This window comes from Colias croceus, chromosome 10, assembly GCF_905220415.1.
Source record: "Colias croceus chromosome 10, ilColCroc2.1".
Classification (NCBI taxonomy): Eukaryota; Metazoa; Arthropoda; class Insecta; order Lepidoptera; family Pieridae; genus Colias; species Colias croceus.
In genome coordinates, this window is record NC_059546.1 from 6782670 (window position 1) to 6804915 (window position 22246).

The 22246-nt window shown below is 31.5% G+C and overlaps 2 protein-coding genes across 3 annotated transcripts; one reads left to right on the forward strand and one right to left on the reverse strand.

Annotated features, from left to right (window-relative positions):
* Positions 1 to 8324: 8324 nt before the first annotated feature.
* Positions 8325 to 9608, forward strand: LOC123694788 (mitochondrial transcription rescue factor 1). Its single transcript, XM_045640354.1, has 4 exons — positions 8325 to 8612; positions 8931 to 9073; positions 9168 to 9240; positions 9320 to 9608. The coding sequence occupies exons 1-4, from the start codon at positions 8439 to 8441 to the stop codon at positions 9521 to 9523; spliced, it is 594 nt and encodes a 197-aa protein (XP_045496310.1). The 5' UTR covers positions 8325 to 8438; the 3' UTR covers positions 9524 to 9608.
* Positions 9609 to 9739: 131 nt separating this feature from the next.
* On the reverse strand, positions 9740 to 21092 carry LOC123694777 (DNA helicase MCM9-like). Of its 2 annotated transcripts, none has more exons than XM_045640339.1 (12): positions 20863 to 21092; positions 20512 to 20783; positions 20195 to 20430; positions 19432 to 19538; positions 18518 to 18737; positions 17906 to 18068; positions 17661 to 17770; positions 13338 to 13484; positions 12073 to 12197; positions 11668 to 11797; positions 11316 to 11461; positions 9740 to 11164 (listed from the first exon to the last, which is right to left on the reverse strand). In XM_045640339.1, the coding sequence occupies exons 1-12, from the start codon at positions 20955 to 20957 to the stop codon at positions 10009 to 10011; spliced, it is 2907 nt and encodes a 968-aa protein (XP_045496295.1). In that variant the 5' UTR covers positions 20958 to 21092; the 3' UTR covers positions 9740 to 10008. The 2 variants fall into 2 exon arrangements, with proteins under 2 accessions (XP_045496295.1, XP_045496296.1); XM_045640340.1 differs by having other exon boundaries at positions 20195 to 20424; positions 20863 to 21091.
* Between the last annotated feature and the right edge of the window lie 1154 nt (positions 21093 to 22246).

Below are 22246 nucleotides of genomic sequence, written 5' to 3' on the forward strand. Positions count from 1 at the left end.
GCAAATACCTATAGATTTTATATTTACTTAGAACAATAAAGATAGAGCTTTTGCTACCGTTTGCAAAAATATTTTAGAAGTTGATATATTTTTCCTATTAAAATATTATGATTGGATATCATTATGAATTATTCCATCGCATTCTTATATTACACGGACACATTATTATTTTTTCCTTAAGTATATCAAAATTATAATTACCTACCCCAAGCAAGAATAATTATCATTTCCATCAAATTGAGACGCTTCATTTTCCCAAATAATAACATCTGCGTATAATTAGAATAATTTATGATGATTTTATACGCTAAAGTTTAATATTATGGGTGGTAGACCACGAACGAAAGTATCATGATTAGTAGTATTTTACAAAATTGTTAGCTTTACCAGCTTTACCTCAATGCGGGTGTGGTAATTATCACTATTATCATCCCACGTTACCATTGTTCGTTGTGTACAGATAACACGGGGTGGCTTTGAATTTAACCAATATAATATTTGTTGGGCTGAAAGTTATACTGGTTCTTTTAAAACAAAGAAAAATAATTTCGAAAGTGATAATTTAAGAGCTTTTCAAATCAAATGATAGGATTGTTTTGATCTGGGCTGTTAATTTAATACAAGGAAATAATCTTAAGTATATAAGTTAAAACTTAATATTCAATATAGTTCAACAATAGAAGTTCAAAATGTAAATAGGAAAATACTTGTTTTGATAATTAATGTTGTGAGTTTTTATTTTTTACATTTATAAAACTGTAAGATTAAAATCTTCAAAATTTTTGTATCGTCCTGTATAAACCCATTATATACGTCACGAAGTAATCGCCTGCATGTAGGAGATGTTAATTAACTAATATAGATACTAATGCACACATCTGAATAACCGTGACATTAATGATTATCCCAGAATTAACGTTGAATGTATTCTCCATAATGCTCGTATGCCGGATGTAAAATTAATACAATTAATGTAGCCACCATAATCAAAAGATCATCCTTTTTCACAGACCGTTCAAATACACCGTTATATTTCTTATGAATTTTATGATATGACAATAGTCAAAAAGCTTTTAAGAATAACATTGTACAATATCCTTCATGAATTATTCATATTAAAAAGCAGACCCACAGAACTTCATTTTGCGATTCCGAATGCCAATAAACATTTATCAGATACAAGATATCAGATTACCTATTACAAACAGCAATATATCTTCTAATAATAAAGGTGCGAGGGTCCCGGGGGAATAAATTATAATCTATGATACACATCTCTAGTCTGCCCGCAGATTCTACCCTAGAGACAGCTAAATGTGACAAAATAAATTATGGAATTTCCGAAAAATTGAATCATTGCCTTTAATAAACCCATACCCAGAACTAGTAAGTTTTAATGGAAACGGATCACTCTGTAGAACTAATTTGTCAATTTGTCGCTTTTGAATAGGGGTAATGTAACTTGTATTCAATATGAATTACTGCCTTTGTTATATTTTTGAGAAATGTTATAAACTATCAGAATCCTTACATGATCCTATTAGAAGATACAAAAAACATTATTTTCTAATATTTTTCATCATTAAAAGAAGATATTTAAAACATACGCTAAATCAATAACTATATTTATAGAGTTGCTTATAACCACATTTTGACCCTTACAGTCATCACGCATTTGATCGTCTCCCATCACAAAAAAGCAACAAATCATCCGAGACAGCGAACAGTTAAACTAATGTTAAGAGATGTACACAGACATAACAGTTAATAAACAAAGCGTTAAACAGTTTACCAGAATGGTCCATAAAGATGTGGAGTCAGACAGCGCATTCAGGCCTCCGTCAAATAGCTGCAGAGTTAACGATCTACACTTATGTGGATAACATTTATTATTATAAGTATGTACTCATTTCATAATTGTTAAATGCTACTGCTCACTACATTCCTGATGAGTTTTCTATTAATACCTATCCACTATCCAGTCTAGTACAATTAATGCGCTTAAGTACAGTGCACTTAATATGTAAGTACATAGGTACTTAATTTCGTCATAATTTTTCTGTGATTGTGTCAAATAAAAATTGCATTCCAAACACAAGCAACAATCAAATCTGAAAAACAAAAACGTTAGGTAATTTTTGATATTAATTAATAAGGTATCTATTAATTGAGCTTACAAACTTATAAGCAGTATGATTATTATCTAAATCTAAAGCAACGACAAAAATATAGTTTTATTTTTCCGGCTCTTGATTCGCATTCTGTCTCGTCGAAGGATTCTTTTATAGTGCAGTAAAACCGCCTACGACATCCTCATGATATTCTGACCTCCGCCCTCCATCTTACCGAGTGTTATTGCAGCTACAACGCGTAATAACCTATCATTTAATCGGTTAGCGATTTATCTTGAAATACTGAAGCAACGGAAAAACAATATTAAAGAGGAAAAGTTTAAGTGGCAATCACATAAATAAGTCATTAAGTTGATAAGACAACGTTAATTATTCGATTACAATAATAATTTTAACATAACATTTCAACAATAATCAAGGTAGGTACATAATTGATAATTATTATCGAATTATACTGCACTAAAAAGCAAATTGCACTTAATGCATACATGTACGACGAAATCCATTAGCCGGTACTTTCTGATTTCATAATTACCTGAATGAAAAGGAATATTTAAAGCATATTTCCGAGATTAAACGCCGTAAAAGCCGTCTGCAATGCAGTTATGCTCTGGCTGCCCTCCAGATTTGAGATTGTATAGAAAATTATACAAGCATCTCATGAAAGTCAAGATCGGATCGTGGTTCAGTTTAAAATAAGACGACGTAAACGATACATTTAGAACGAAGTCATGTGAATAGGTAGTTAGAAAAATTGAGCTTACAAACAAAGTATGTAAAAACGTTCAGATTCAAAGACGAAATTGTAAAAAATAGAGTAAATGATTTACTGTAACGTTACCGTAGCTAAAGAACACTCATGAATACCTATTCATTGTGCTACTAAAATGAATATAGGCACATTAAATATATCAGAATAAAGAACCAGAGCGGCACATTAAATATAGGCACATTAAATATATCAGAATAAAGAACCAGAGCATTAGGTATATTTCTGTTAAAGTTCTCATCGATTATTCCATCAATTTCAAAACAGCTCGTTATTTCACGTCATTGAATCTATTGACCTTACAACAAAAGGGTCCATTCATTCCTCTGCTGACCAAATAATGTAAAAATCAAATGCAATCATAATATAATAAAACATTTGTAAAATATTCCATATGCAATATAGAAAAACAAATAGAATCGACTGCAATTTCACTGGTTGAATTAATATTTATTGTTTGTATCCACATATCAATTTGCAGACATCACTCATGACGATAACGCGCCCACTTTGTCTCAAAGTATTATGGCTGATAGCATCATCCTCCTTCATATCATGAAGGTTTATTGCTTCGAATCATTTTAGTTACTTATTGAGTTTTATTAGCAAAACATTTATCCTTCTTGAAGTATAATATAGGTATAATATATTTGTGCTCTTTTTTCACTATATCAGCGGATAAGTATCCTATTAATAAATCTTTTATATCAATGAATGTAATTCAATCTTATAGATAAGACAAGAAGAAACGGGTAATCATCTCATTTGTTTTATTTATACAATATAAGTAGGAATTCCATACGTCTGTTTGTAGCTTTACAGTTTTATACATATTATCATGCATATTATGTACTTAAATAAACTGCATCTAGCTGGGTGATACAGCCTATAAGGCTGGTGATTAAAAATGCAATACCACAATGTCAGGACTAGCATTTCCTATTTATTTTGCATAACGTTTATTTAGAATGGATGTCACCAGCTCATAACTAATTGATAACGGACAGGCAGTGCGCCAAATGCGAGAGACACAAAATCAATAATCCTATGATTGATGGTGCAGAATTTTAATTAAGCTTCCATCACCCTGTTAGCCGACAAAATGAGCTTATAATGGCGTACATTGAATACACGGATGTTATCAACGCAAACTAGCCTTCACACGTCGCGAATATTGCACAAATATCAGCTCATATGCTTTATATTTAATGTCATGTTTATCATGAAGCATTAATAATTATAATTACTTGTTACTCATCAGTTACACTAAACACGGCTTTAGTTGTATTCAATGCTGTGGTAACTTAGTTATATTAGACCATATGTTATTTATGAACAGGTTTAATTTTTCTCTACATTTACATGCCATATTAAAATCAAACATCCATTCATTTTATTATAAAGAACGTTAAAAAAGCAAACAAACCTAAAATATAATTCCAGTACTAAACTATCTATTCCCGTAATTTTAAACAAATATATTCGCATTTTCAAAGCGAAATATTATCAACTTAACATGCAGCCATGTCATGAAATTTCAAGAGCTTTTTAAAAATTGCTCCTCATTTAATAGCGATTGCAATTCCGCTTCAAGTGTGCGATACTTGATATTATTCCGTTCGACTTTTACGTCACGTGTTATGTTTTAATTTTTTGTGTCCCAACATAAGTGTTATGCGAGAAAAAATGGTCACCAGATGTAAAATTGAACTAATATATTATGGCTAATATAAATTTGGGTGCGACGAATTGCCACAACACCCCGAGTTGGACCCCTGCCGAGAAAATGAATAACCATGAAATTACTCATAAAACTTGCATTAGTAAGGCAGTTTATAAAGCCCGATAGTCCATGTGGTCCACTCGTAAACCCGAACTGACTATAAAAAATAGTTAAGAGCAAGCTGTAGGTACTTAAATAAGAGACCGGTAAATAATTTTGATAGCGTCATACAAATATCGTCATATTAAGGTTTTTTAAGAAACGTTTACCGCTCAAACAAAACGTTAACCAAGATAATATAGAATACAATGTTGTACGTGAAAAAAGTATCAATTTAATTTAGTTTGAATAATATTAAAAACTCTCTTCTATCGTCTCTTCTTTTAAAACGTTTTTTGTACATGACGTTTTATTGTTGAATTTTAATTGCTCTATCAAATTGAAATGAAATACATCACTGCTAATTAATTAATAGTGTTCATGTATAATAATTATAATACATACCTATGTAGGTATAAGGTAGTTAGTACTGAACTTATACTGAACCAATCAGTCCTATTTAAAACTGAAGCCCAATAGGCAATATGATTAGGTATGGGTAGATATTATGCGCCGTTCCATTTAATCAGGCTTTGAATTTAGAAATGACATTAGATAAATCTCATTTTTAAATAAATATTAATAACGATAATATAATAATATATTTTACTATTTAACCTGCTTCCTAGTTCCTACGTATTATTGTTAAATGACATATTATAATCTTTGAGCTACCAGATACTTACCGTATTTCATAATAGCATACCATAAAAGTAATTGGACAGCCATTTTTCAAGGCATGCCTCCTTGTCATCTGCTTTCCAGTCCACTGGCTTTACAAAGAGTCTGGCCACCGTGACAAGATGAGGTGTCAACGTATGACAAACGATAGGTATGCCATCTCGAGCGGCAAATGAGAAATCTAATTTCCTACTCATACCTTAATATATGGTGCCGCCACCGGCTATTTAAAGATTATGAGCAACAATATAAAGAAAACTCGTGGTATTTGCTAATTGCAAAAACGAAAAAAGCATAAGGAAGGAGGATCAAAGAAAAAATTTCAATGTACCTACTTAACTAGGTATATTTTTAAAAGCTCTCGCAATTCGCAAGTACCTACATATACAATTTACATTTGACATATTATTCAATTAAAATTATATACGCACATCATAGTAACACAACGTTCATTAATCAAAACATAACGGATTGTAAACAATGACACACAAAAAGCTCCCGAGGCTCAGATATTATAATCTATTCTGGCATTTCTAAGAACACACGAAACAAGTGTCATTACAATAAATCTCGCCTTTTTATTTCCCAATCAATATACGCTGATTTATAATAGAACCAGCCTTGTTTACATTATGTGAACATTATAACAAGGAAACTGTTGCATTGATGTATTCATAATTTCCGCTGTCGACGGGCACAAACCATAAACCATGGTCAAAACGTATTGTTACCAAACACAATAACTTTAATGGAGATATTAATAGGCGAGAAGAATAGACACTCAGTTTATTAATAGATACATGTCACGATAATATGAAAAAATGTTCTCTCATTCTTTTCATGCAATATTTAGATAATAAATAACTTGTGTATTCAATATTATAATGTAAAAGAGCGAACGATCGAAAGTTTGGAACGATTGATTGCCAAATAGTATTAGGTATCTATTTGAACCGACCATTAGAGGATCACTCAGTTAATCCGTAGACACAAATCACGGTACACATACAATTACTATTTACTACCCACTGTATAATTTGGAACACGATTCAGCAATTTAGTGTTCTGTTGTTTGATAGTACAATACATTATCAATTTTAGATACTAAATACTTTATAAGGTTTTGAATAAAGCCAAATAGACATTTTGTAGTTTTGATAGTTGGAGAAATAAAATATCTACCTTCTGTGGAGTATCAGAAATATTAATTTTAATTAAATATTGATACATCACATTTCAAATGTTTAAAAGTTTTAATTGTTTTATTAAGTCTGTATAAGCTAAATAAAAAAAAGCTCGTAGGAAAAGATGGGAAAAATATTGTAGGATTAACATCCTCATTGTCATAAAAAAAATTCAAGAGCTTCTTATTCCTGTTTATTTTTTTAAACCAACACGTATGACGTATTTGCATTAATCGATTCTTCTATACTCAGAAGAAAATTTTAATGAAAATGCACAATATTAATATAATAAAGTACCTAGTTACTAACATGTTACGAAAGCTTATCATTATTTTGACGTACAAATTAGTTAAGGTATTTATTTCGAAAATACGGGGTTAACGTTTCTGAGGCAAGATAAAAATATCAGTAGCGAGTGCGTTAATATCCCTTTGTTATTTAATGAAAGCGATCTCAAGACGCCTTCCACCCACGGTTATCAAACGTAGAGACAGAGCCATAAAGTGTGTCAAATTAAAAAACCCTTTGAAGTCACCGTGGACATAATCGGATACGAAAATAAAAAGATCGTTTCGAATTCGAGACATGTGTCCACATGTTACTAAGCGACATACCGTGTATAATGTGAGAAGATAAAGTATGCACTATTCTTAGGGTTGATATAAAATGTATGATGTGTTATTAGTATACTTAAATATTATGACTCGGTTAAAGAAGGGGCAAATTTACTAACCAGTAACCATGATCTTAAGCATTTTTTTATCATTGCTTATTTCAGCTTCTTTCCTTTCTTTGTCAGGATGTGGTCAGGACAACTATAATTTTCCATCATAGAATGTGTAATACCTACCTTATAGCTTCTACTTGCGATTTTTGTAATTGAGTCGAATAACATTATATTATTAAATACCTACGAAATGAGTTATTGTTAAGATATATGATTGATATTATATTTTGTATAATTATTACGAACGTAACCCTATTTCTTCCATCAGCGACCCCTTAATTATTGTCCACACTCAAGATGGTTTATTTTTACTCTATGCTTTATTATGACTCATGAGGGTCGTTTTACAGCGTATCTGTGATTGTGTACAAAAAACTTATTTATTAGTAAGAAAGAAAGATTATTGCATTGTGTCCATATTGCTATTCATAAAGATAACATACATATATTATCTCTATGTGTGTACTAAAATTTTCTTTCAACACTTGTCTTTATTTTTAAATCGGATTATCTCTTCACCTACAGTTGTATACGTTGTATATTATTATTAGTCTGTGCCTACAGTATAATATTATGTTTATCGCGGTAAGAGAATATATTTTGTTAATTTTTAGTGAGATGAAAATTGAGTGAAAGATTTGCGTTATTATAATGAGTTTAGTAAAATATTTATTCAAAATAACAAAAAAATAAGTTCAGGATGCTTCAAGTTCTCAGGAATACTTACTGCAATGTTTCAGGTACAGATGATATAGATGGCGCTGCGGTAAGAAATATTATTTATATATTGTCATTAAGTAAACTATTATAACTTGTATTCAGAATAAATTAATATTAACTTGTATTCAAAATAAATTAATATGCAACTGAATATAGTTATATAACATATAGGTAAATAATTTTTATTTTTGTACGAATTCAGCATCTGTGGCTGTAAGAATTATTAAACATAACGACAGACGTCAAAATCATATGGGATTGACATTGAAATCAATGTCAAACTAACGTCAATGTCATTATTCGTTTCAGAAATCAGTTTTATTATTTTCCGAAATATTTAATTATAGGTAATTCATTAAGTTTATATTTTATATCGAAAACATAAATACGTGTTCATTACAACATGAACTGCTTGTGGCGACGAGCCGTTCCAAGGTTATTTCGTGTAATCACTCTACCCAGTATAAATAAAAATCCTGTGCAAATATCATCCTTCTGCTCTCTACATGTTACTCATAATTTTCAATTAAAACCGACTACTTGCACTTATAGCGCACTTCGTCACAAATCAAAAAAGGTAATTTAATAATTATTTAACATTAAAACAAAACATAACCTTAAACGTAAACCTTTAATTTATATAACTTCTACCGAAAGTAGCTGTCCAAACGTTTCTCTATATTTTTGGATGTTAATTATTTTCAAATATCTAAGTGTTCAATTTCATTCCATACATATTATTTGGACATAAACTAAATAAAGTATGGGTTAAGTATTTTTTTATATATTTTTTTTTTTATAACCGAAACATATTCATATATACATACCATTCACCTGCAAAAACAAGAATTTATAATTTTGTGATCAAAGCTATACATGTAGAATACATTTACAGAGACAAGATTATGATTCTGATGATGAACAAGAATTTGACGAAGCTGATCAGTCTTTATCTAAAGACTCAAAAGTGATGAAACTTACCACTACATCACTTAGAACAGATGCAGTTCTAAAATTAGCATTAGGTGTTGCAAGAAAGTAAGTTTATTTAAAGAAAATATCGGTTTTTAATTTATTTCTGAATAACTATGATTTTTTTCTGATATAACAATCTGATTTATTTTTTCTACAGCAAAATTGAAGAGCTATTTTATGAAAGCAAAATTAGAGTTAATGGGAAGAAGATATTAAAGAAAAGTACACCAGTAAGTATATCTTTATAGGTTTTTTATTTAAGTTACATGTTTAACAATTTATTTAAAATATATAATATCTTTATTTTAGGTAAGAGAAGACTATGAAATAGATGTTATTAAAGGTGTGAGTCCAAAAAACCCTGACCATATATTGGTTTCTAGGGTAGAAGTACTGAGTATGGCTGCAAAGGAAGATTCCATAGTTATTACTGTCAGAAGATTTAAGACTTTACTAATAGAAAATTATGAAAAAGATCCTTACAAACCTTCAACAGCTGATAGTGATAATTAAGAAATGAATGTTTACTATTATTTGTTTTTATCAACTTAACAGATTTGTTCACAAGGGCTTTTTTACAAAATACTCTATGTAAATAATAGAACATTAAGTTTTTGAGAAGTGAGGATTTTTGTTCAACAATTAAAAACCTTGATAAACAATGAGAATATTATTCATTATATTTTATTTTGTACAAATGTTGATTAATTATGTATTAAAAAAATAATAGACATATTCTGGAATTTTATTTACACAAAATATGTATCACATATTATTAATCATTATATCAATGTATTTCCAGTAAGTATAAAATGAACATAATATTGACTATGGAATTTATATCTTAAAAAAATCAACAATGAGGCAATAAAGAGCTGTCACCCTGACATATTGTTAAAAAAAATATCATACCCAAAATACACAATTTTTTTTTTAAACATGATAACTTTTCTTTGCATTAAGATTATTAATATCTGATTTTTCTTTAAATAACTATATTATATTATGTCTAAATCTATATCACAGTCACTTTCAAACATTGATATTTGTGAACTGGACACCGGTTTTTTATTGTATGATTCACTTATACTTTTCTTCTGAACATTATCTGATAATTCTTGCTTCAATTTATCTCCGTAATATTTATTGATATCACATTTGCCAGCAAATGTAAATTGTTTAAGTTTATTTATACTGCTTGATTTGTTAGGTGTTATTTCTGAATTATTTAACTTATCTACAATGTTACTAGTCTTATCACTTCTTATATTGCCATTTTCTTCCTCAAACTCTTCTAGTTGTTCCTTCTCTTCTTTAATTTTAATTTCTTCTGACTTTTCATTTATATTGGGTATAACATGATTTGATGGTTTATTGTTTGTTACATTATCATCTAAATCGAGGGCTTCCAAATTATCATTACTATCATTAAAATCTATACCTAGGTCATTAAAAACGTCATTTACACTAGGAATAGCTTTAAGCATATTATTTACATCAACATCTTCGTTATCACTTCCTGATTCATCTTTAGTATTGAGACTCTTTTTCTTTTTGGTATTTTTTCTTTTAATTCTCTTTATATCTGTGATTTGACCACTTGTATCAACTGTAACTTCTTTTCTTTTTCGCTTAGCTGTCGCCTTTTTTTGTATAACAGGTAGTTTCCTTTCATTTTTATTGAGAGTTGAATGTTTCATTAACGTTTTCGCTAATTTATTGTTGATTCTGTTTTCTTTATCATTTACACATGATTTACCAACTCCATCATTTTTATTGTTAAAATATGAACTAGTGATTACCGTGGCAGATAGAGGTACATTAATATCTTCTACATCATCAAACTTTGCAAATAGTGCATTACTCCCATTAGCTATTTCATTTTCTAATGTTTTGTGATCTACTTCTAGTAGTTTTGCATAGTATAATAATTCTTCTCGCCAAATTTCTTCCAAACTTAAACGAGTTAATAGCTTTCTGGCCATACACAGATACTCATAATCTGGATATTTATGAAATGTTGAATGTAATGCATCTTCAGTGTCTGATAAAGTACAATCTTGCATGGATATATCTACAAGAGATACTGCCATGATTGCATCAACTGGTAAAATTGTATTTCTGTACATTAGGCGACAATGTGCTTGTGATAATCTGAAAAATAACCATTTCAATAATAAGAATTTAAAATACATCTTTTATACCACACATTTACAAAAAATATTGTTATGATATGGTAGGCTCGTATCTGTTAACCTTAACAATAAGTCGAATCTATATACTTGAAAATTATTTAATCCATTACCTGACCAGACTATCCAGCATCCTTACAGTAGTTCGAGATGGATCTCTATACTCAGATTTTCTTTGCATCATATAATAATGCTGTAATATGCTATTTGCCGCCTTTGTCATCTCCATTTGACGTGGCCCAATCAATCCTATGTACATCTGGAATAAAAGATCAGATTTAAAAATAAAATAGATAAGTACCTAAACTAGAACAATTATAATCGAAGCTATTTTATTATAAGAAATAATTTACTTCTACGATTTACAAACCTGACTTTGAGGCAGTATTGCTTTTATAAGTAGGTATAAATAGATATAATTTCAGATTTACTTGACTAATAATACTTCATTTATTAATTCTTTACCTGCAGTTTCTCTATACTCCATCGCTTTTTAGAATCTGAAGAATTGGCGCCACCGAATAAAATGTAAGATGACACCAACTTATCCCAATTTTTGTTTTTTGAGTCCAGTAAAATGAATATTAAATCGAACCTAAAAAAGGAAAACATAAAATTTTAAACTTAATTGTTTTTACCCAAAATTGTGGACTCCTAGTTCACATTCTTTTACTAGCAGATCCTTAGTTAACATGCTTTTAGTAGATTTACTAAAAGCATATGCATGAGCATGTAACTGACTCCTTTAGACTCGATTTTGACCCACTTTAATTTGTGATAAATTGAATGATTATAAAAAAATAAATAGATGCAATATACAAAGTGGACTATGGCTTACTTTCAACGGTTAAAAAATGATATAAACATTACCTACTTAGCAGTGGTGTTCCGAGAGAAACATTAACACTCAGAGGTTGATCTGTTTGATAATTTCCTTTTGGGTTACAAGCTGCTATGACGGCGCATCTAGTGTTTAGTTTGCAAACTATACCAGCCTGCGGGATAGGAAAAACTAATTAAAAATAATATCAACTTACAATCTTTACTAATATTATAAAGCTGAAGGGTTTGTTTGTTTTAATGCGCTTATCTCAGAAACTACTGGTCCGATTTGAAAAATTATTTCGGTGTTAGATAGCCCATTCATCGAGGAAGGCAATAGACCAACAGGAGCGGAGCCACGCGGGTGAAACCGCGGAGCGCAGCTAGTCTATGATGTATAGTCCTTTTCAGCTATGATGATTCCTGTGACACTTCATCGTGTTCCGAATTACGTATTTTATGTTTAAAACGCCAAAATAATTTTAGTGCATAATATTTTTCTTTAATGGCGGCATTATTGCCAAAAATATAAAAATGAAACATCCTAAGCTTATAAATCAAAAACAGTATTGTTTAGTTAAATATAATGAAAAATAAAATAAAATAACACAAAAATATAATACCTACGCAATTCGTGTACATGAAATGGACCGTTGAAAAATCATAGAGTTGGAAAATCATATAATCGGCGCCCATCTTGTGATCGTTTGTCAATCGAGTCAATCGTCTGTACGAGTGCGTCAGCCTTGTATACAAGTTGCATTTTTATATTGATACTTTACGTGGTATTCTGTTATTGTTACTAATTGTTATTGTTGACTTTTTGTTGCTGTTGTTTGCTAAGTTTCCTTAGTTAATTGTTGGCGAAATGCCGAAAAATCTAATTTTGGTACTTTATTCAAATCGATTTCGTTTCCATATAAAATATTATCGATTATCGGAAACATTTGATACGATTTCAGTACAGACATCTCTACACGTGTCAAAAATCGATGTGTCACAGAAATCATCTTAGGTGGAAAGGACTATAACAAATATATCAATGATTTTACTTTTAAAATCAGTACCTACTTAAGTAAGCAAACAATTATCATTTTTTAATATTTATAAAAACTAATCTTAAAATGAGAAAAGATAAGTGAGTTTGTGACTAACAATGCAATAAAACAACTGAACCAATTTAAAAAATATATTGAGTTAAAAAGCTACACCTACATTCAGTACCTAAGTAACATAAATAATAATATTATAAAAATAAAAGAATAGGTACCCAAGTTATTGAATAGCAAATAATATTTTGAAGACTAAAATACCTTAGCAATAGAAATAGTCTGTTGTTCCATAGCTTCGTGTATCGCAGTTCTATCGTGGTCTCGTAAGTGAGATATTTCATCGATACAACACACGCCGCCGTCGGACAACACTAGAGCACCCGCTTCAAGCTGCCATTCACCATCTTCCTGAAATTCAAGAGAAAACGTATTATTTTAATTATTCTTTTATTTCATACTAACTATGAAATGGTCAAGATATGTAAGAAATACTCATTCAAATTTTTGGTTGTTACGTCATGCGTCACTCAGCAGTCACCAATGTAACTTATAACGTAATTAATATAATATAACAGAATAATATCTCAGCAGTCAGCACGTAGTAGGTAGGTACTTGCGATGACGAAAACGAATCCTTCCATACAAATCAAAATCAGAATACATATGTCGTGGTCATATCGTAGATTTGATCATTTCATGATATGAGTGGCCATTTCACGAAATGGTCGCATATCGTGAAATGGCCAACATAGTTTGATCAGATCGTTAAATCGTCAACGTTTCACGATTTGGTCATCCACATTTGGCCAGATCGTATAAAATATAAAGAGTCCATAAAATGTTAAAAAATTTCTGAATAACTATATTCTAAAAACTTGTTTAATGTCATTTAAGTTAGTGCCGCGGCAGCGGCCGGCGAATGCCAGAAGCGAATCGTTTTTGCAATAGAAAACAGGTTAGGTTAGGTTAGACTTTGATAAACAACGCACGAGCCGAGCGAGCAAAGCGAGCGTGCCGCGGCAGCGGCCGGCGAGTGCCAGAAGCGGATCGCTTTTTAAAAAACAAACAATTATGTAAATTCAAATTTCATTTATTTACAAGAATGTAGTTACAAAAAAGATGTTGTTACAATATTAAGGCGCTAATACATTCTACCCACTATTTGGGTGTGCAATGTATAATAATATAGTAGTAGTTTCTTAAATTATTTTATTTAAGTCGCATTTTTTCTTAAATACATATAAGATATCCACATTTTCCATAGTACTCACTACTCGTACCTCTTCGTCGTAAATTCTTTGCTATGACTTTCTTCATAATATTGTTATTAAACGAATTATGAAGTTTTTAACTGCGAATAATTTAATTTTCGCCAGCGGCCGCCATCTTATCACATACCTAAACACAGAGCTTGCAGCGCCTCTACCAACGATTAATGTAACTATTTTACGATATGATCAAATAATTTTGATCATTTCATGAAAAAACCGTGCGTTAACCTTTTGAACGCCAATGACATCTATAGATGTCATGCGCAATCGTGCCCTGTGCGCCAACGACACCTATACATGCCAAGAAACAGATCATAGATAAATACAAAATTAACATATTAAACCTTTACTTTTACGTGTTTTATTTATACAGTTTATGAACTGAATCCCCAGTTATTACATAATTGTACACAGTAAACAAAATTGCCAAGTAGTTATTCAAATATTTGATGACAAAAAATAACTTAATTAATGGCTAAAACAGCATGTTCTCTCGCGCCAATGACATGTATACGTGCCTACTAGTGATGTAGTGTAATATTCAAGTAACTTCATTAAAATTTCAGCGAAATTACTCTAATTCGCTTAATTTTTGTAATAACTACAAAAAAAATATATAAGCTTAGTCACTGAGAAAAAAGGTAAATACTACATTCTTTGGTATAATACCATATTGTCTATATTGTGGATATTGTTGATTTGAATATTTTCCTTTTCGCCAATCATGCGCATCCCTAGCACAGTATCGATATGCAATCCCTTCTGCGCCATTGACATGAATAGATGTCGGACTGGTGACGTCGTAAGCGCGTGCCGTGTTGTTAAGTGCGGAAAGTTGTAAAAATATTTTATCGAGTCGAATATTATAATCAAATAAGTACAAGGCTATTAATGAGCATAATAATTATATAGATAGGTAGGTAAATACAAGGCTGTTAATGAACATAATGATTATATACAATTGTTGATTTTTTATTATTTTTTAATTTATCGTCACAAACACAATGTATGCGTTCTAGCATAATATTTATTGTCCATGTAATGATAAAAATTCGCTTAGGTCCAAAATATACAAATATCTCTAAAAATCTGTAGGTACTTACCTATTTAGCAGTTTTCAAAATTTATTACCTAATAAGTCTAATCAGTGCCTTTATTAGAATATTCTTATGATACAAATTGTCGCTATGTCATATCAAAATATGGTAATTGACCTAAATAGGTACCTACATATAATTAGTATTTGTAATAACTCAAGTATTAAACTAAATGATTGGAAAATAAATATGTAGTTTTAATGCAATTCCCTTTATTTAAAGGTAATAGTTGTTTTGATATTTACAAATAAACACTCCACAATAATACCTATAGTTCATATAAACTTAATAAATAAACTCGATAAGTTATAATAATATACAGCTACACATCCCTAATCAGAAGCGAGAGATTATAAAAAAAAGGATGGTTGCCCGCGCCATTGGCATGTATACATGCCAATGGGGCGTAACTGATAGAGAATAGTGCTGTAACTTGCTGCAATTTTATATGTATTTTTGTATCTCAAAAGGTTGATTTTTTTTGTTGATAGTTGCTATAAATGTGGTCTTAAGTTTTTACAGTAGGAGATGAGGTTAAATAAATATTATTTTTGTGTTATAAGCTGTTTATTCAAATATTCAGACGTGAATTATTATGTTTATCGATAACATTTTGGACTCCCTACTATTTTCAAGGTTATCTCATTGAATTTGTGGCTTGGCGTGGAGGGCACGGCGATGCGTTTTTGCTCTGGCGGTCAAAAGGTTAATTGGCCATATCGTGAAACGATTTCTTATCATTGATCTGCCCAAACCACATCATGATGTGGCCAAACTAAATTGGCCATTTCACGATATGCGACCATTTCGTGAAATGGCCAATCATATCATGAAATGATCAAATCTACGATATGACCACGACACATACATATCAAGGTCACAGAATACATAATAGTAGCTAAACGCTACAGAACGGACACTCTCCGCCTCCCGCCAAAATTAATTATCTCCGCCTCCCGCCCACTTACCTCACCCCGCACGATCAGACATGTTATGGTACCCATTTCCCCGCAAGGACGATACCAACGACGTCTTTAGACGAAACGCAACGAAGATTGACAACATTAATCAAATTGACTTAAAGCAATTTTATTATTTTGGATTTGTGATTATCGTTTTTCGTAGAAAATGGTTAGATATTGTGCTGTTTACGGATGTATTTCATCAGAAAAACGCGAATTTTTTTTTACGCTAGTCACAAATGTGCCAACCATAAAGAGTTTACACACACATTTGCAGTCTCTACAGTGTGACTGTCAAAACTATAATTTTGTATGGAGTGTCCGGGGTGTGTCAAGGTGACGAAGTTTATAGTGACGTCACAGAAATTGGCGGGAAAAATATGACGTCATTCAAGACTGAAAATTATGAGGTCACTGAAAATACCCGTCTGCATTTCTGATGACCTAGTATTTACGATGACGTAACGAACAGTGACGTCACAGAAGTTAGCGGGAAAAATATTACGTCATTCAAAAGTGCAAATTATGACGTCACTGAAAATACCTCTCTGCAATTCTGCTGACCTAGTACTTGCGATGACGTAACGAAAAGTGACGTCACAGAAGTTGACAGGGAAAATATGACGTCATTCAAGACTGCAAATTATGACGTCACTGAAAATACCTCTCTGCATTTCTGCTGACCTAGTTCTTGCGATGACATAACGAATAGTGACGTCACAGAAGTTGACAGGGAAAATACGACGTCATTCAAGACTGCAAATTATGCCGTCACTGAAAATACTTCTCTGCATTTCTGCTGACCTAGTACTTGCGATGACGTAACGAACAGTGACGTCACAGAAGTTGGCGTGGAAAATATGACGTCACTGAAAATACCTCTCTAAATTTCTGCTGACCAAGTACTTACGATGACGTTACGAACTGTGACGTCATAGAAGTAGGCGAGAAAAATATGACGTCACCGAAAATACCTTTCTGTATTTCTGTTGACCTTTTACTTGCGATAACGTTACGAACAAAGTCGTCACAGATTAAGTTGGCGGGAAAAAGTATAACGTCATTCAAGATTGCAAATTATGACCTCTCGGCATTTCTGCTGACCTAGTATTTGCGATGACGAAACAAACAGTGACGTCACAGAAGTTGGTGGGAAAATATGACGTTACGTGTTCAAACAAATTTAATTTCAACACTATGTATAAATTACTATGTAAAAGTGTTAACTATTTTTAAATCTGAAGCAAAACTCACTCTAAGTGCAGCGCAGGTAAGACCAGCTCGAGTGCTTCCAGCTCCAGAGGTGAACACTGATCGAGGTGTCAATTCTGTTCCCGCTCGAAGTAGCTGAGATTTTCCCGTGCCTATAAAAGATTAATTTAAAATATTTAAGTTAATAGGTAAAAGAGTAATTGTATTACAAAAACAAAACTTGTTCTTGTTCTTATCACTTGTTGCTCTCTATAATTAAAAATCAATAATAATACGTAATTACATACCTGGATCACCAACAAGCAACAAATGACATTGACCGCGAACTCTGGTGATGTGCTTGTCATCATTAAATGTGTTCTTTTTATCATCATCATTTTCTAAAGTATGGTTTGATCCCGTTATCACTGTTAAGAGTAATGCTAGCTTCACAAGGTGCAGGCCATATACCTATAATTTAATAGCTTATATATTTTTAATTGTGTAATGGGTATATGATATTCCTCTTGCCTATTTAATTCAATAAATTATACAATTGAAGTTATTGTATGCCCAACAATGTCACTCAATTACTTCAATTTAGCAGGTAAATGTTTTCTCATTACAATAATTAATACTCTTCTTTCAATTCAATTAATAGATATCATAGATTGATAGATATATCTTAGCAATATTCCAATAGTGACACATATAATTAACTAGCTGGTCCGCGCGGTTTGACCCGCGAGGCTCCTGTTGGTCGTAGCGTGATGATATATAGCCTATAACCTTCCTCGATAAAGGGGCTATCTAACACCGAAATAATTTTTCAAATCGGACCAGTAGTTCCCGAGATTAGCGCGTTCAAACAAACAAACTCTTCAGCTTTATAATATTAGTATAGATTTAGGTTTTCTTACCTGTGGACAAACAGATGCGAGTATTTGATCCCTGCCCTTTAAAGGGCAATGTTTATATTTATCCCAGAACTCGTCAAAGCAGTCCTTAACATCTGGAGCTGAGGCAATAACTTCTGATCTTTGTGCATTGCTCACTTCAATATAATTTGCATGTAATACTAATTCAACTTCGGAGCGTTTAGTCTGCGTTGATGGACGCCATCGGCGCCTAACTGTACCACTGAAAATAACGAAATAAGCATTACCTATATAAATTGTAAGTAGTTATGTTCTATTAAAAATAAGAATAGTAGATTCAGTTAGGTAACTAATAACTTTATGAATCAGTTATTTTACAGCAAATAATAGCAAAAAGTAAAACATCCCTTTATTAAAGAAAATTGTGGTGGCGCGTGAAGTGAAACTTATGACGATAGCACAGAATACATAATAGTAGCTAAACGCTACAGAACGGACACTCTCCGCCTCCCGCCAAAATTAAACACTTACCTCACCCCGCACGATCAGACATAAAATGGTCCATATTTTTCTACAGGGACGATACGTAACGAAGATTGACTGACAACATTAATCAAATTGACTTAAAGTAATTTTATTATTTTGGATTTGTGATTATCGTTTTTCGTAGAAAATGGTTAGATATTGTGCTGTTTACGGATGTATTTCATCAGAAAAACGCGAATTTTTTTTTACGCTAGTCAAAAATGTGCCAACCATAAAGCGTTAACACACACATTTGCAGTCTCTACAGTGTGACTGTCAAAACGATAATTTTGTATGGAGTGTCCGGGGTGTGACGATAGTTCTGAACATGAGGTATGGTATTTATCACTTTCAATTTCTATTTAAATTTCTGTAGTATTTTAACAATATTATTTGATCATCAGCTAATAAATAATAATTAAACTTCTTACCAAATGATAACATCATCACCTGGCTTACATGAATCTACTAAATCATCCTCTAGCACAACCCACATGGAGCCAGGAATTGTACCAATACTGAGCTTGTTCACTTGCTCCTGAAATTAAATGAAAAAAAAAATGTGTCCCTGTACTGGTGTACCTACACGTAAGAAGTGAAACTTCTTTATGACCTTTTTTTTCAAAAAACAATTTACTATGCAACTTTACAAAAATATGTCGACTCACGCGTGGTAGGGATAAGAAAAAGATGGCGCGTAACGGAAAAATGTCACGCATAACGAAAAAACAACCCCAACCCAACCCCGATAAAGAAGTTTCACTTCAATATTGTACAATATTACCAAGTGAAAGTTAAATTTATATCAGAAACAATAAAAACTATGAATACTACTCTTCAATGAGGGTTGCTTTTTATCAATAACTAGCTTACCGTCCGCGGCTTCGCCCGCTTTGTCTAAAACCTAATAAATTATATACTAAAACCTTCCTCTGGAATCACTCTATCTATTAAAAAAAACCACATCAAAATCCGTTGCGTAGTTTTAAACATTTAAGCATACAAAGGGACATAGGGACCGAGAAAGCGACTTTGTTTTATAATTATTATATAGTGATAAAGAGGATGCGAATATCATTAGTATTCCAATAAACAAAAAAAAGGTTACCATTGTTGCATGCAGCGAGAGCTTTTTCAATGAATGAATGAATGAAAATTTTAACCATTGTTAATAAGCATACAAATGAGCCTTACCTGTATTTTAATTTCTTGATAATCCTTACAATATTCTCTGGACACCATATTTACTTGTGTGAAAGTTGAACATTTACACCTACTCTCTGTGTTACCACATTTAGTGGGAGCCCTTAGGATATATCTATTTTCAAAATCTGCTTCTACCGAATTCTCATATTTACATTTCATACACACATATTTCCTTTGATACTCTAGCATTTTTGTTTGAGTCACACGTACAACTGTTCCTGAATTTATTTGAAAAATAATAGTAGTTGAACGAACCTGCATAAATGAAATTATATCAAAACCAATAAAAATTGTATATAGCTTACCATTGACCTTGAGAAAACATCCCAAATCAACATTCTTTGGAAATATTATCCGATGCAGTTCAGGACACACCGGTAATCCAAAAAACCTTGCATGGACATTTCGTTTTAGACTGCAATGCTCCAGCTTGACAATTACATTTTTATATTCTTCTTTTTCAATCAAATTTTGTTGCGCTTTAATGATATCTCTATTACAAGCAGGTAAAGTATCAATTGGACTACATAATACTTTATCACCAATATCGGGAAATGATTCAAAGAGCTTCAAAAAACTGAAAATGTAAATTTATTTATATTTACAATGTTCATTCGTGCTTAACAAAATACTTCGATTAAACATACAATACTTACTCTATATTAATACTATAGTACGCTAAATTATCATTTTCTGATAAAATATCAACACAATCTTGAATATGCGCGGAAAATAAATATTCTAAAATCATATTTTCATTTACTTATATTTTGTTAGATATTAAGTGAATGAATAAAGCGATATAATATGTTTAAAATTTTTAATTTATTATAAATAACATTTCAAATCCAATTTCTTTCAAATAAGTTTTTATTTATTTGAAAATTTGACAATGAAAACATCAAACTTGTATGAAATGCTTTTATATTTTGACGTTGGGAAGATTCTGATACAAGGCTTTTAGGTTCAATATATTTTTGTGATTTTTCACAGGATCTTTTGTATATCTAGCTTTCCGCCTGCGGCTTCGCCCGCGTTTTCAAAGAAAAACCCGCAACGTTCCCGTTCCCGTGGGATTTCCTGGATAAAACCTAGCCTATGTTGCTCAGTGAAGCTTTCTAATTGTGAAATATTTCTTTTATATATACAGGGTGTAATCGTTAATTGTGCACAGGCAATTATTCCGTAACTATTACAGATATCAAAAAACTTTAAACTGATATCGAAAGTATCTAACCTAATGAGTAAAATGGCCATAATAAATTTTTAAAAATAAAACGAGAAATATCTAAAAAATAACTTGAAACCCTCCCATACATTTAGTATGAGATACGAATATCCCATGTACATGGGTTGATCCAAAAGTAATGATAATCAATATTAAACAAGGTCATTACTGTTATAATAATTATGTAGTTCTCTAGATAGTCTTCTAACTAGAAAATATACTTCAATATTTTTTTTCCTAAACTTAAAAAAAAACTGACTTCATCCACAAAAACCCCTCACTTCGCTGTCGTCTTAAAATAATTTATTGCTAATAAAGTGTTTCTTGTGCCGAGGAAAGAGATAAAAGTAAATAGGAGCTAGATCTAAAAAATAGGGTAGGTGTTCAAGCATTTGGAATGCCGATTTTTGAATGGCAGCCATCGCAACTGACGCTTTGTGATCTGGTGCGTTGTCTTATGAAACAGCGTTCAGGTCCGCAGTTTGCCATGTCTCTTTTCCTTACTAACCTACCGCAATCTTTTAATTTGGTCTGTTTAGTAAGAGCCCAATAAAGTGGCTACCTTTTTAAAATATTCCACCATAATTATTCCTTCAGCGTCCCAAAAAACTAGGTACCGCTTTAATCTAACCTACTGATTTTCACTTTGAATTTCTTCATCGTCACTTTGGAAGATCGCATCCAGGACATTGATTGTTTTTTGGTTTCAGCATAAACATGGTGAACTCGGGTAACGTCCATGATCACAAAACGTGACAAAAAATTATCCTGATATCATTAAAAATTTAGAAATTTACCCTCTACATGTCGAA

Excerpts from the sequence above, each read along its gene's own strand:
- LOC123694788 (XM_045640354.1), top strand. The coding sequence starts at position 8,439 with ATGAACTGCTTGTGGCGACGAGCCGTTCCAAGGTTATTTCGTGTAATC. Across the intron at positions 9,074-9,167 it reads GCATTAGGTGTTGCAAGAAA|CAAAATTGAAGAGCTATTTT; the intron begins GTAAGTTTATTT and ends TTTTTTCTACAG. Across the intron at positions 9,241-9,319 it reads TATTAAAGAAAAGTACACCA|GTAAGAGAAGACTATGAAAT; the intron begins GTAAGTATATCT and ends TCTTTATTTTAG.
- LOC123694777 (XM_045640339.1), bottom strand. The coding sequence starts at position 20,957 with ATGATTTTAGAATATTTATTTTCCGCGCATATTCAAGATTGTGTTGAT. Across the intron at positions 18,069-18,517 it reads TCGCATCTGTTTGTCCACAG|GTATATGGCCTGCACCTTGT; the intron begins GTAAGAAAACCT and ends ATTAAATTATAG. Across the intron at positions 11,462-11,667 it reads GGAGTATAGAGAAACTGCAG|ATGTACATAGGATTGATTGG; the intron begins GTAAAGAATTAA and ends CTTTTATTCCAG.